Here is a 15510-nt window from a genome sequence, read left to right on the forward strand (position 1 = left end):
AATGTAAGAAACTCTCCAGATACAGGTGTGCCAAGCCTGTAGCGTCATACCCAAGAAGACTCAATGGTCTAATCGCTGCTAAAGGGTCTGAGTAAAGGGTCTGAATACTTATGTATGAATACTTTCCGAAGGCACTGCATATCATCAATGATATTATTTAAGCCTATATATCCTTTGAAAAGTCACCAACAGCTTTTGCTTCAATTCAACCCAGGGATTAACAAAAAATGCACAATCAACTCAGCAGAAAAAGAAAAATACCTTTTTCAGGACTGTCTTTCATAGATAATTAGTAAAAATCCAAATAACTTCACAGACCTTCATTGTAAAGGGTTTTTAACACTGTTTCCCATGCTGGTTCAATGAAACATAAACAATTAATGAACATGCACCTGTGGAATGGTTGTTAAGAGCTTACAGACGGTAGGCAACTAAGGTCACAGTTATGAAAACTTAGGACACTAACGAGGCCTTTCTACTGACTCTGAAAAACACCAAAAGAAAGATGCCCAGGATCCCTGCTCATCTGCGTGAACGTGCCTTGGGCATGCTGCAAGGAGGCATGACGACAGCAGATGTGGCCATGGCAATAAATTGCAATGTCCGTACTGTGAGATGCCTAAGGCAGCGCTACATGGAGACAGGACAGACAACTGATCATCCTCGCAGTGGCAGACCATGTATAACAACACCTGCACAGGATCGGTACATCCGAACATCACACCTGCAGGACAGACACAGGATGGCAACAATAACTGCCCGAGTTACACCAGGAACAATCCCTCCATCAGTGCTCAGACTGTCCGCATTAGGCTGAGAGAGGCTGGACTGAGGGCTTGTAGGCCTGTTGTAAGCAGGTCCTCACCAGACATGACCGGCAACAATGTTTCCTATGGGCACAAACCCACCGTCGTTGGACCAGACACGACTGGCAAAAAGTGTTCTTCACTGACGAGTCACGGTTTTGTCTCACCAGGGGTGATGGTCGGATTCATGTTTATCGTTGAAGGAATGAGCGTTACACCGAGGCCTGTACACTGGAGTGGGATCGATTTGGAGGTGGAGGGTCCGTCATGGTCTGGCGCGGTGTGTCACAGCATCATCGGACTGAGCTGTTGTCATTGCAGGCAATCTCAACACTGTGCGTTACAGGGAAGACATCCTCCTCCCTCATGTGGTACCCTTCCTGTAGGCTCATCCTGACATGACCCTGCAGCATGACAATGCCTCCAGCCATACTGCTCGTTCTGTGCATGATTTCTTGCAAGACAGGTATGTCAGTGTTCTGCCATGGCCAGCGAAGAGCTCGGATCCCATTGGGCACCTCTGGGACCTGTTGGATCAGAACGTGAGGGCTAGGGCCATTCCCCCCAGAAATGTCCGGGAACTTGCAGGTGCCTTGGTGGAAGAGGGGTAACATCTCACAGCAAGAACTGGAAAATCTGGTGCAGTCCATGAGGAGGAGATGCACTGCAGTTCTTAGTGCAGCTGGTGACCACACCAGATACTGACTGTTACTTTTGATTTTGACCTCCCTTTGTTCAGGGACACATTATTCAATTTCTGCTAGTCACATGTCTGTGGAACCTGTTCAGTTTCTGTCTCAGTTTTTGAATCTTGTTATGTTCATACAAATATTTACACATGTTTCGTTTGCTGAAAATAAACACAGTTGACATTGAGAGGATGTTTCCTTTTTTTTTGGATTACATATAGGCCTAGGGTTTCAAGTTTTGGTTGATTTCAAATATATTCTTCAAGTTCATCATTAATATGTTGGACTCTTGTCTCCATCTCAACCAAAAATCGAAGTAAAAAAATAGGACTAAATTAAATCAAACCTTAAATGCACTTTACATGAAGTTTGATGTGATTATTGGTTGAGATGGAGTCGTAAAGCCAACATATCAATTCTTAATTTGTAGACAAACTGAAATTGAAGCCAGACTAAGTCACCTGTACAAAATATACGTCTCCTTCAAATGTTGATATTTGGTTGAGTTGACTATCAAACACAATTCATCATTTTTATATATTACTTTTGTAATACAGTAAATAGCCAAAAGTTAATCTTACAAACTAATATAACAGTATTTATTTAACCTTAAAATGAGTAACGGCCACATTGAGGGTAGCCTGTAGTAACTATGAATATAAATATCTTCTTATGTAATAATGGGGTGTTTGCATGTTCAAGATAACATGCAAAGATCGCAGGTCAGTGGAGATCTTCACAATTGCTGTAATAATTTGTGCAGGATCTCGAACAGCATTGATCACTTGCACCATGTACTTTTAATGTAATCTCAACTGGATACCATGTCATTTGGTTTTTGCTATTAGATGAAGCACAGTGATAAAACATCACGCTTTTGTATGAATAAAAAATCTGACATTGTATTCCCATTTGAACTTTCCTTTGCTTTTAAATGGTTGAAAGTGCAGTAATAACACATTTAGATGACCACTAAACCAAAAATCAGACATTGTTATTCCATTGTAATTTGCTTGGGGTTTTAGATGGTTGAAAGCATAGTGATAACATATCGGGAATTCAACAATTCTGGCTGTCTTTTTGAGTGAGTGAATAAAGGTTGAAATCTCATTGATCAATGTCTCAGCCAAATTTTACCCACATTGAAATGCCGTGGTATGTGTGCCCAGTGGGAGTGTACATTCTAAATTGAAGTTTAAACCAAATATCAGCTTCCCATTTTTCCTTGTGGATTAGAAAAAGTTTATCCTTGATTTGGGTTACACCACATGATAATTTGTTCCTGAATATTTATACTGAAAATCAGTTTCACAAAAAATAGATAACAATTCTCTAGTCCACGGATTGTTGTTATGAGTAAGGTCCCAGTCTAACACTTTTTTTGTGATTCTGTGTTCTGGCATATTTATCCGTCTGCGCCATAGACATACCATGTCACCTTTTTGCCTAACCACACATGGTTCCCAACCCATATCTCCACAGATGGCCAGGTTTGGAGTCAGTTCGCGCCCTACAAAAAAGCAGCGGATTTCTCTGTTTTGAACATTGTTACAATTAGTACGCACGTTGGATCCCCATACCCCAGCAGCATAGTCCATCACTGGAAAAACAAAGGGTTTCTGAGAATAAGCACACAGTAAAAACACAATATTGTGTATTTAGAAATAGACTAGCAAATTATTGGCAAATTATTGGCATGCATTTGCAAATATTAATGTTTAAATACTCCCATGCATTTGAACCCGTGTCTGTTTGGTATTTCAAATATTGTATTTGGAAATACGTATTTGAAAATAGTTCAAAATAGTATAGTAAATTATTTGAAAATATTTATAAATACTTCCAATAGAAGTAGTTCAGGGATTCTTGAAAGTCTGGAAAATGTATTTTTATAGGTGAAAAAAGTATTTTGTTATTTGAGCTTACCTTTAGGGGGAATTTTTTGAAGGTGAAAGATTTGCTTTTGGTATTTTCTACATATTTTCAATATTATTCATATCCATGTCGGCTCCATGCCCAGAAATGCCCATGTCCGGAGTAAAGGATCCCAATTTCAAGCGCTCCCCCAAAAAGTGTTTACTATTTTAAAAACTGTGATTCCTGAAAAATGTGTCCAGAGATTTGGTCAACTCAGTCAAATTAGTCTACAATCTTAAATTAATCAGGAATGAGCAGGGAGCTACATTATTCATGAGCAGGACCCCTTATTCATGTCCTCATTACATGTAGTGCAACACGACCTCATGGTCTGTAAAGTTATCTTTTTTTTGATTGATTTAAACAAACAATATTGAAATTATTATAAATGGTCAACTCCATCTCCCTGATAGATTAAGATAGGATGTACACTTTTTTGTTTATTTTAATTAGGTTTTAGAGTCATAAAGCGATGAAGGGAGCGTGTGTGTGTGTGTGTGTGTGTGAGAGAGAGAGAGAGAGAGAGAGAGAGAGAGAGAGAGAGAGAGAGAGAGATATCTCACATTTTTTTTATAAGAAGATAGATTTAGAGTTAGGTAAACTTGCATTTTTCGGGTAGGGACATATACAGGATGCTACCCTCCACAGCCCAAAACCTAAAACCACATTTTTGGACAAAATTACCTTTATGTAACGATTCTCGTTGGTGGAAGAAGGAGTAGACCAAAGTGTATTATGTGTTCATGATGCCTTTAATAAACTGAACACTAAATACAAAACATAGAATACCCACCGCAACTCACGCCCTGACCAAACTAAAATAGAGACATAAAAAAAGGAACTAAGATCAGCACGTGACACCTTAAGGATTACTACTATCAAGGATTCTTTCTTCCAAGCTAACAAACAGCAGAAACCTGAGGACACCACCCAACCTGTGACAGACGAGATACAACTTCTATTAGCACTGAGGTGTGAAGAGAGAGGTGTCGAAGCCTTTGAGCCCAACAAATGGCAGGAGTCTCTCACAGCCTTCCACACCCAAATCCGAAGGCCTTTGAAGCACCCTCCTACTGTTAAAAGACCATTCAGTGGCATTTTCTTCAAGAAATCTGCCTCCAGAAATCAAAGCTTCTCCCAAGTGGGTGTGACAACTACTATTCCACCTGGTGGATCTGTTCACCGTCTGCACTGTTGACTCTGAACTTACAATGGCTAGCCCCACGTCGTAATTTTTTTTCTTGTGCATTTTCCTATTTTGCTATTTGCCTCATGACTCCTGCATGCTTTGTTGACTATGAACGTGCTTGTTTACCCAACCGTGGGATAGACTATGTTTGTTCCCACACTCGGGACTCTGACTCTATTGGTTACACAGACTTTTGGCCTCCCATCCTATTCTAACCACCTCTCGCCAGCTTGATATTCATGTTACCTGATGAAATTTCTGTACAATATGATCTTGTTGCCATCTAGCTCACATTCAAATGTCATAAATCAGCACTGCAGAGCTCTCCCTGTCCTTGATTGTATCACTGCTGATGATATCTAGAAATGTACATGTACACCCTGGCCCATCTACTGTTGCTAGCCCCAATTCTGACCCCAATTGTGCTCTGATATCTGCTTCACTGATTTCTGCTCTCGTAAAAGCCTGGGTTTTCTGCACGTTAACACGAGAAGCTTATTACCTCAAATTTATCAATTGAAAGCGTGGGTTCACAGTTCCAATCCAGATGTGTTGGTCATTACTGAGACGTGGTTGAGGAAATGTTTTGAATACTGATGTTAACCTTTCTGGTTGTAACCATTTTTAGCAAGACAGATCTTTCAAAGGTTGTGGAGTGGCAATCTTTATCAAGGATCACCTTCAGTGCTCGGTTGTCTCCACCAACTCTGTCCCCAAACAATTTGATGTGCTGGGTTTAAGCATTACCCATTCAAATAGCTCTTTGTTGACTGTTGCTCGTCCTCCATCAGCAACCAGCCTGTACCCTACCTGCCCTAAGCTATCTCCTGGCCCCTTACACTAAGTCGGAATTTGTCCTCCTAGGTGACCTAAACTGGGACATGCTTAAAACACCTGACCAAGTCCTAAAGCAATGGGACTCCCTAAATCTTTCTCATATTATTACCAATCCCACAAGGTATGACTCCAAACACCCAGAAAAGGCTACTCTCCTCAATATTATCCCCACAAATAAACCTGATAGGTATCAGTCTGGTCTTTTCTGTAATGACCTTAGAGATCACTGTGTTACAGCCTGTGTTCATAATGGGCGCTCAGTGAAACGACCTGTCCTGATTTGTCATACACGCTTGCAAAACAACTTTAATGGGCAAGCGTTCCTTCGTGACCTGGCCTCTGTAAATTGGTATAGAATTGGTATAGAATTGGTATAGAATTGGTATAGAATTGGTATAGAATTGGTATAGAATTGGTATAGAATTGGTATAGAATCAGCTTGATCCCTTGTGTTGAAGACACTTGGACCTTCTTTTTTTATATTTTTAAGTGGTACTGTTAACAAAATATCGACGGGGCAGTAGGGCAGAAGGTGGAAAGTGTGAGGTCTGCACAACGCATCACCGGTAGCAAACTACCTGCCCTCCAGGACACCTACACCACCCGATGTCACAGAAAGGCCATAAAGATCATCAAGGACAACAACCACCTGAGCCACTGCCTGTTCACCCCGCTATCATCCAGAAGGCGAGGTCAGTACAGGTGCATCAAAGCTGGGACTGAGAGACTGAAAAACAGCTTCTATCTCAAGGCCATCAGACTGTTAAACAGCCACCACTAACATTGAGTGGCTGCTGCCAACATACTGACTTAACTCCAGCCACTTTAATAATTAAAAAATGTATTTAAAAAATTATCACTAGCCACTTAAAAAAAATGACTTCATATAATGTTTACATACCCTACATTACTCATCTCATATGTATATACTGTACTCTATACCATTTACTGCATCTTGCCATCTTTATGTAATACATGTATCACAAGCCACTTTAAACAATGCCACTTTCATATGTTTAAAAATACCCTACATTACTCATCTCATATGTATATACTGTACTCGATACCATCTACTGCATCTTGCCTATGCCGTTCTGTACCATCACTCATTCATATATCTTTATGTACATATTCTTCATTCCTTTACACTTGTGTGTATAAGGTAGTTGTTGTGAAATTGTTAGGTTAGATTACTCATTGGTTATTACTGCATTGTCTTAACTAGAACCACAAGCATTTCGCTACACTCACATTAACATCTGTTAACCATGTGTATGTGACAAATACAATTTCATTTGATATTATTCTTTGTTGCAGGTAAATGGTAACAGTTGAATTAGATAAGAATTAGTAATTCTTCTGAATCTTGAAAAAAATCCCAAAACAATCAAAAATGATTTCCCCTGGAGCATTATATAGCACTACAGCATAAAACTAAAAGGAGATTGGAGAGATTTGGAGATTTGTATGAAATATTTGAATCATCTTGTCACGTTCTGACCTTTATTTCCTTTGTTTTGTATTTATTTAGTATGGTCAGGGCGTGAGTTGGGTGGGCAGTCTATGTTTGTTTTTCTATGATTTGGGTATTTCTATGTTTCGGCCTAGTATGGTTCTCAATCAGAGGCAGGTGTCATTAGTTGTCTCTGATTGAGAATCATACTTAGGTAGCCTGGGTTGCACTGTTTGTTGGTGGGTGATTGTCTATGTTGTAGCTTCACGGTCGTCATTTGTTTATTGTTTTGTATACAGTGTCAGTACTTGCTTTATTAAAGATTTACCATGGACACTTACGACGCCGCATTTTGGTCCGATCCTTCTCGCCTCTCCTCTTCAGATGAAGAGGAGGACGGCCGTGACAGAATCACCCACCAACCAAGGACCAAGCGGCGTGGTAAGCAGCAGCGACGACAGCAGCAGCAGCAGCAACAACAGCAAAAACAGCGGCCAGCATCACAGGACTCCTGGACATGGGAGGAGATTCTAGACGGGAGAGGACCCTGGGCGCAGGCTGGGGAATATCGTCGCCCCAAAGCAGAGCTGGAGGCAGCGAAAGCTGAGCGGCGGCGATATGAGGAGGCAGCACGGCAGTGCGACAGGTACGAGAGACAGACGAGGTGTGGTAGGAAGCCAGGTAGCAGACCTGAGCTCACTCCTCGTGCTTATTATAAGCAGCGCATTACTGGTCAGGCACCGTGTTATGCGGTTAAGCGCACGGTGTCGCCAGTGCGTGCCCATAGCCCGGTGCGCTATAGGGCAGCCCCCCGAAAGTGCCGTGAGAGTGTGGGCATCGAGCCAGGGCGTATGGTGCCTGCTCAGCGGGTCTGGTCGCCGGTACGCAGTTTTGGTCCAGGTTATCCTGCGCCGGCTCTGCGTGCTGTGTCTCCGGGGCGCTGGGAGGGTGCAGTGCGTCCTCTGCCTGCGCTCCGCTCGTGCCGGGCGAATGTGGGAGTGGAGCCTAGGGGAGAGGTGCGTGTAGTGAGCACTAGATCTCCCGTGCTTATCCACAGCCCGGTTCAACCTGTGCCTGCACTCTGGATGGTCCGGGCTAGAGTAGTTGTCCAGCCTGGGGAAGTGGTGCCAAGGTTGCACACCAGAGCTCCAGTGCTCCCCCACAGCCCGGTCCTTCAGGTGCCTCCTAACACCAAGCCTCCTGAGGGTCTCCCCAGCCTGGTGGCTCCTGTGGCAGCCCCACGCACCAGGCTGTCTCTCTGTCTCCTCCCTGCAGGTGGTCCCGCCTGTCCGGCGCCGCTGTCGGAGCCTCCCGCCTGTCCGGCGCTGCTGCCGGAGCCTCCCGCCTGTCCGGAGCCTCCCGCCTGTCCGGCGCCGCTGCCGGAGTCTCCCGCCTGTCTGGCGCCTCCCGCCTGTCCGGCGCCGCTGCCGGAGCCTCCCGCCTGTCCGGAGCCTCCCGCCTGTCCGGCGCCGCTGCCGGAGCCTCCCGCCTGTCCGGAGCCTCCCGCCTGTCCGGCGCTGCTGCCGGAGCCTCCCGCCTGTCCGGCGCTGCGGCCGGAGTCTCCCGCCTGTCCGGCGCTGCGGCCGGAGTCTCCCGCCTGTCCGGCGCTGCGGCCGGAGTCTCCCGCCTGTCCGGCGCTGCGGCCGGAGTCTCCCGCCTGTCCAGCGCCTCCCGCCTGTCCGGCGCCGGAGCCTCCCGCCTGTCCGGAGCCTCCCGCCTGTCCGGCGCTGCTGCCGGAGCCTCCCGCCTGTCCGGCGCCTCCCGCCTGTCCGGCGCCGCTGCCGGAGCCTCCCGCCTGTCCGGCGCCGCTGCCGGAGCCTCCCGCCTGTCCGGCGCCGCTGCCGGAGCCTCCCGCCTGTCCGGAGCCTCCCGCCTGTCCGGAGCCTCCCGCCTGTCCGGCGCTGCTGCCGGAGTCTCCCGCCTGTCCGGCGCTGCGGCCGGAGTCTCCCGCCTGTCCGGCGCTGCGGCCGGAGTCTCCCGCCTGTCCGGCGCTGCGGCCGGAGTCTCCCGCCTGTCCGGCGCTGCGGCCGGAGTCTCCCGCCTGTCCGGCGCTGCGGCCGGAGTCTCCCGCCTGTCCGGCGCTGCTGCCGGAGTCTCCCGCCTGTCCGGCGCTGCTGCCGGAGTCTCCCGCCTGTCCGGCGCTGCTGCCGGAGTCTCCCGCCTGTCCGGCGCTGCTGCCGGAGTCTCCCGCCTGTCCGGCGCTGCGGCCGGAGTCTCCCGCCTGTCCGGCGCTGCGGCCGGAGTCTCCCGCCTGTCCGGCGCTGCTGCCGGAGTCTCCCGCCTGTCCGGCGCTGCTGCCGGAGTCTCCCGCCTGTCCGGCGCTGCTGCTGGAGTCTCCCGCCTGTCCGGCGCTGCTGCCGGAGTCTCCCGCCTGTCCGGCGCTGCTGCCGGAGTCTCCCGCCTGTCCGGCGCTGCTGCCGGAGTCTCCCGCCTGTCCGGCGCTGCTGCCGGAGTCTCCCGCCTGTCCGGCGCTGCTGCCGGAGTATCCCGCCTGTCCGGCGCTGCTGCCGGAGTATCCCGCCTGTCCGGCGCTGCTGCCGGAGTCTGAGGCGCCAGAGCCCCTCAGCCCAGAGGTGCCAGAGCTTCTGCCCCTCTGTCCAGAGCTTCTGCCCCTCTGTCCAGAGCTTCCGCCCCTCTGTCCAGAGCTTCCGCCCCTCTGTCCAGTGGGGTCATTGAGAGGGGTGGTCATGGTTAGAAAGCCACGGAGGCGGACAATAAGGCGGACAAAGACAATGGTTAAGTGGGGTCCGCGTCCCGCGCCAGAGCCGCCACCGCGGACAGACGCCCACCCAGACCCTCCCCTATAGGTCAAGGTTTTGCGGCCGGAGTCCGCACCTTTTGGGGGGGGATACTGTCACGTTCTGACCTTTATTTCCTTTGTTTTGTATTTATTTAGTATGGTCAGGGCGTGAGTTGGGTGGGCAGTCTATGTTTGTTTTTCTATGATTTGGGTATTTCTATGTTTCGGCCTAGTATGGTTCTCAATCAGAGGCAGGTGTCATTAGTTGTCTCTGATTGAGAATCATACTTAGGTAGCCTGGGTTGCACTGTTTGTTGGTGGGTGATTGTCTATGTTGTAGCTTCACGGTCGTCATTTGTTTATTGTTTTGTATACAGTGTCAGTACTTGCTTTATTAAAGATTTACCATGGACACTTACGACGCCGCATTTTGGTCCGATCCTTCTCGCCTCTCCTCTTCAGATGAAGAGGAGGACGGCCGTGACACATCTAATGTTATCTAATATCTAGTAGAACAACCAAGCAAAAACTTGTTGAACAATAAATGTAAAAATGAAATGCCAGACTGTTGGCAGCAGCCACTCAATGTTAGCGTTGGCTCTTTAACAGTCTGATGGCCTTGAGATAGAAGCTGTTTTTCAGTCTCTCGGTCTCTTGTTGTCCTTGATGATCTTTATGGCCTTCCTGTGACATCGGGTGGTGTGGTTGTCCTGGAGGGCAGGTAGTTTGCTACCGGTGATGCGTTGTGCAGACCACTACCCTCTGGAGAGCCTTACGGTTGTGGGGCGGAGCAGTTGCCGTACCAGGCGGTGATACAGCACCGCCTGAGTGCTGAGTGCTTTTGGTGACAAGCCAAATTTCTTCAGCCTCCTGAGGTTGAGGAGGCGCTGCTGCGCCTTCTTCACGATGCTGTCTGTGTGTGTGGACCAATTCAGTTTGTCTTTGATGTGTACGCCGAGGAACATAAAACTTACTACCCTCTCCACTACGGTCCCATCGATGTGGATAGGGGGGTGCTCCCTCTGCTGTTTCCTGAAGTCCACAATCATCTCCTTAGTTTTGTTGACGTTGAGTGTGAGGTTATTTTCCTGACACCACACTCCAAGGGCCCTCACCTCCTCCCTGTAGGCCGTCTCGTCATTGTTGGTAATCATGATTAAATGCTGAGCTGTAGTTGATGAACAGCATTCTCACATAGGTATTCCTCTTGTTATTTTGACGATCGTGACGGAAGATATATATTTTTATATTTAATGTATATCTACTAGTATCTGCTGTTATCTAATAATGAACCTTGGTATTTTGGAGCCTCGCTCCTCACAGTGTTTTGCACTTGATGACATCAACATGTTCCCTCCTCAGAACTGCTGCTCATTCTGATTTAGGAGCTCTTTCTCTTCATTATGGATACCAATCAATATCCCTCTAACCAGGCAAGCTCCTCTGTGTTCACATCACCAAGGATTTAACATGGTCCACACACAAATGCACCATTGAGAGCATTTAAAACTTCTTATGGCTGAGGGTGCTATTTCACGTTCGGATGAAAAGCGTGCCCAGAGTAAACTGCTTGCTAAAAGCGTGCCCAGAGTAAACTGCTTGCTACTCAGGCCCAGAAGCTAAGATATGCATATTAGTAGTAGATTTGGATGGAAAACACTCTGAAGTTTCTAACATTGTTTGAATGATGTCTGTGAGTATAACAGAACTCATATGGCAGGTGAAAACCTGAGAAAAATCCAACCCGGAAGTAGGAAATCTGTGGCTTGTAGTTTTTCAAGTCATTGTCTATCCAATATACAGTGTAAAATTTGGTCCGATTGCACTTCCTAAGGCTTCCACTAGATGTTAACAGTCTTTAGAATTTTGTTTCATGCTTCGACTGTGAAGGGGGAGCGAATAAGAGCTGTTTGTATCAGGGGTCTGGCTGAAAGCCATTAGTTTAGTCACGTGCGCGGCCTTGAGCACGAGCTCTGTTCCATCTCATTTCTAAAGACAAAGGAATTGTCCGGTTGAAACATTATTGAAGATTTATGATAAAAACATCCTAAAGATTGAATCTATACATCGTTTGACATGTTTCTACGAACTGTAATATAACTTTTTTGACTTTTCGTCTGGACTTAGTGCTCGCACCTTGTGCATTTGATTTACTGGACTAAAAGGAGGTATTTGGACATAAATTATGGAGTTTATCGAACAAAACAAACATTCATTGTGGAACTGGGATTCCTATGAGTGCATTCCGATGAAGATCTTCAAAGGTAAGTGAATATTTATAATGCTGTTTCTGACTTTTGTTGACTCCACAACATGGCGAGTATCTGTTTGGTGGCTGTGCGCTGTACTCAGATTATCACATGGTGTGCTTTTGCCATAAAGCTTTTTTGAAATCTGACAGCAGTTGCATTAAGGAGAAGTATATCTTTAATTCTCTGCATAACACTTGTATCTTTCATCAATGTTTATGATGAGTATTTCTGTAAATTGATGTGGCTCACTGCAAAATCACCATATGTTTTGGAGGCAAAACATTACTGAACATAACACGCCAATGTAAACTGAGATTTTTTGATATCGAACAAAACATACATGTATTGTGTAACATGAAGTCCTAGGAGTGATCATCAAAGGTTAGTGATTAATGTTATCTCTATTTCTGCTTTTTGTGACTCCTCTCTTTGGCTGGAAAATGGCTGTGTTTATCTGTGACTAGGCGCTGACCTAACATAATCCCATGGTATGCTTTCGTCGTAAACCCTTTTTTAAATCAGACACTGTGGTGGGATTAACAACAAGTTTATCTTTAAAATGGTGTATAATACTTGAATGTTTGAGAAATTTAATAATGAGATTTCTGTTGTTTGAATTTGGCGCCCTGCACTTTCACAATCCCGTTAACGGGATTACATCCGTAAGAAGTTAACTGGCCGCATCACCGCTTGGTACAGCAACTGTTTGGCTTCTGACCACAAGCCGCTACAGAGGGAACTCCAGGAACTCTATACCAGGCGGTGTCAGAGGAATGCCTAAAAATTGTCAAAGCCTCGAGCCACAAAGTCATACTGCTCTCTCTGCTACCCCATGGCAAGCGGTACTGATGCACCAAGTCTGGAACCAACAGGACCCTGAACAGCTTCTACCCCCAAGCCATAAGACTGATAAATAGTTAACCAAATAGCTTCCTGGACTATCTGCATAGACCCCTTCTGCACTCTATTGACTCATTAAATACCCTACTGCTACCGCTTATTGTCAATCCTGTTGCCTAGTCACTTTTCCCCTACCTATATGTACATATTTACCTCGTACCCCTGCACATCAACTCAGTAGTGATAGACTGTGTATATAGCCAAATTATTGTTACTTATTGTGAATTTTCTATTGTTTTTCTTTTTTCTCTCTGCATTGTTGGGAAGGGCCCGTAAGTAAGTATTTCACTGTTAGTCCACACCTGTTGATTACGAGGCATGTGACAAATAACACTCGATTTGAAAATACTTTTTAATAAGAATGTAAATGCTAGCAACACACACACACACCCACACACACACCCACACACACACACACACACACCCACACACACACACACACACACACACACACACACACACACACACACACACACACACACACACACACACACACACACACACACACACACACTTACTGGTGTGGGGATGAGCAGAGGCAGAGGCAGGAGGAGAAGTGGGGTGAGGAGGATAATGAGGTAGTTCCTATGGCTCCACATCCAGCTACACCCAACCATGGCTCTCCAACAGACAGGTAACCCAGAGACAGAAACACACCTGGACCACAGGTAACCTAGCGTTAACTTACTACTAACCTACAGGTAATACGAAAAACTGTTTGGTCAGGTATACACCTGGGCACCAGATAGCTCAACCTTCAGGGTACCAAAATGTAAACCGGAAAGCAGTGAACAGAAAGGTACATCTGCACTCCTGGCTGAGCCAAATACAGGTAAGCCTCAGGTTAGCTACTGGTAAGCCCTTGGTGTGCTCCAGGCTGACAGCGTTGCAGGAAAGGTGCCTAATAAGACTGTCATTTACAGTTTATATCACAGAGAAAGTATTAATCATTAACTCAACCACAAGGGAGGGTGATCATAGAGAGTGAGAGAGAGAGATAGGAAAAGGAGAAAGAGGGAGGGAAGGGTAAAGGATAAGAGAAGTGAGGGAGGGAGGGAGAAAGAGAGAGTGATCTCCAAACTATAGAGGATTGATTTACCAGACAATAAAGTTCTTTCAACTTTATCTAAATGTCCAATTCCAATGATTTATCACACACACTATTATTGGAAGTTACTTGAAGCCCCTTTTCATCTCTTGCCGTGGTGATAAGCAAGTGGGTTTGCAACTCTGGCGCACACACACACGCACACGCGATTACAGCCTCGAGTCTTCTTGGGTGTGACGCTACAAGCTTGGTACACCTGTATTTGTGGAGTTTCTCCCAATCTTCTCTACATATCCTCTCAAGCTCTCAATTGCTGACCCTTATTTAAAGCCCTTGGTGAATACCTTTTCCCCTATTCTACTCGAACGCGTGTTTTAGATTGTAGTACTTAAAAAAAAAGAGAACAAACAAATGAATGATTTTTAAGCTATTGTCACAGTTAATTAACTATAATAATAAAAAATATATATAATTATTTAACCTTTATTTTCTTATTTACAATGGCGGCCTACCGTCATGATCCAAATACACACAATGATCCAATTATACATTTCCTGTCTACAACTGTAGTTGTGTTTGCTGTGGGATCTTAGAACTCTGCTTTTGACATATACAGCACACTATTGTAACACTCATGTTACAGTCGTAAAGCAGCATCAGTGTATTGTTGACACACAAAGGATATAGTATGTGTGAATGCGATCCAATGATGTCAACAGAGTGGTATTCCAACCATTTTATCAGTATTCTGTGGACTGTCCCCCAAACTGGTCGCTTTCACGTAATCAGTTGTTTTAATATGTTATAACTGTTTTGTAATACAAAGGCAGACAAATTGGCAGACATATTAGATATTATGACATTTATTTGACCATTATGGTTTGGAAAGAATTAAAATGTTACCATTTGAATTTGACCAAAGAAACAACCTTACGATTTGACTTTGGACGATGCAGTGCAAACACAGTGTAAACAGTGTAAATCTATTTGTCTGAGAACACACAGACACTGTGAATTCGTAAGAACTGTAAGAACAGTACGTGCTAATCCACTTATTAAGAAATCAATGCTAATGTTCCTGCTTTAAGATCATAAATCCTTACATACTGTAAGAACACTGTGTCCCTTTCTTCTCTCAACAACTTTAATTAAGTCGTAAACTACAGCGCCAAAGCTGTAAAAATATCAAATAAATGCTTACACTCCCACAATTACAGAACGCTTGACCAATGGTGAAAACATAATGAGGAAGAATTCTAGCCCCTTTGGCACTAAATACCATATCGTGTAATATTACACTATATATACACAAAAGTATGTGGACAACCCTTCAAATTAGTGGATTTGGCTATTTTAGCCGAATTGTATATACCTTTGATGACAGGTATATAAAATCGAGCACACAGCCATGAAATCTCCATAGACAAACACCGGCACTAGAATGGCCTTACGAAGAGCTCAGTGACTTTCAATGTGGTATCGTCATAGGATGCCACCTTTCCAACAAGTCAGTTTGTCAAATTTCTGCCGTTATTGTGAAATGGAAACATCTATGAGGAACAACGTCTCAGTCGCGAAGATAAAAGATAGAACAGCACACTCCGGGCGGTCTGTGCATATTTGTAAACAACAGCTGGTGCACGAAATCTAAGGAAGTCTATAGTATCTTGTGATAAAAT

The 15510-nt window shown here is 45.3% G+C and overlaps 1 protein-coding gene across 1 annotated transcript in view; it reads right to left on the bottom strand.

Annotated features, from left to right (window-relative positions):
- The window catches only part of slc13a2 (solute carrier family 13 member 2), a 70082-nt gene extending 56414 nt beyond the window's left edge, over positions 1 to 13668 (bottom strand). The window contains exon 1 of the mRNA XM_031797337.1: positions 13302 to 13668. Within this exon, the coding sequence (XP_031653197.1) occupies positions 13302 to 13400 (99 nt within the window). The 5' untranslated portion in view covers positions 13401 to 13668. The remainder of the gene's footprint in view (positions 1 to 13301) is intronic.
- Between the last annotated feature and the right edge of the window lie 1842 nt (positions 13669 to 15510).

The sequence above is a fragment of the Oncorhynchus kisutch genome, linkage group LG19, assembly GCF_002021735.2.
Source record: "Oncorhynchus kisutch isolate 150728-3 linkage group LG19, Okis_V2, whole genome shotgun sequence".
Lineage (NCBI taxonomy): Eukaryota > Metazoa > Chordata > Actinopteri > Salmoniformes > Salmonidae > Oncorhynchus > Oncorhynchus kisutch.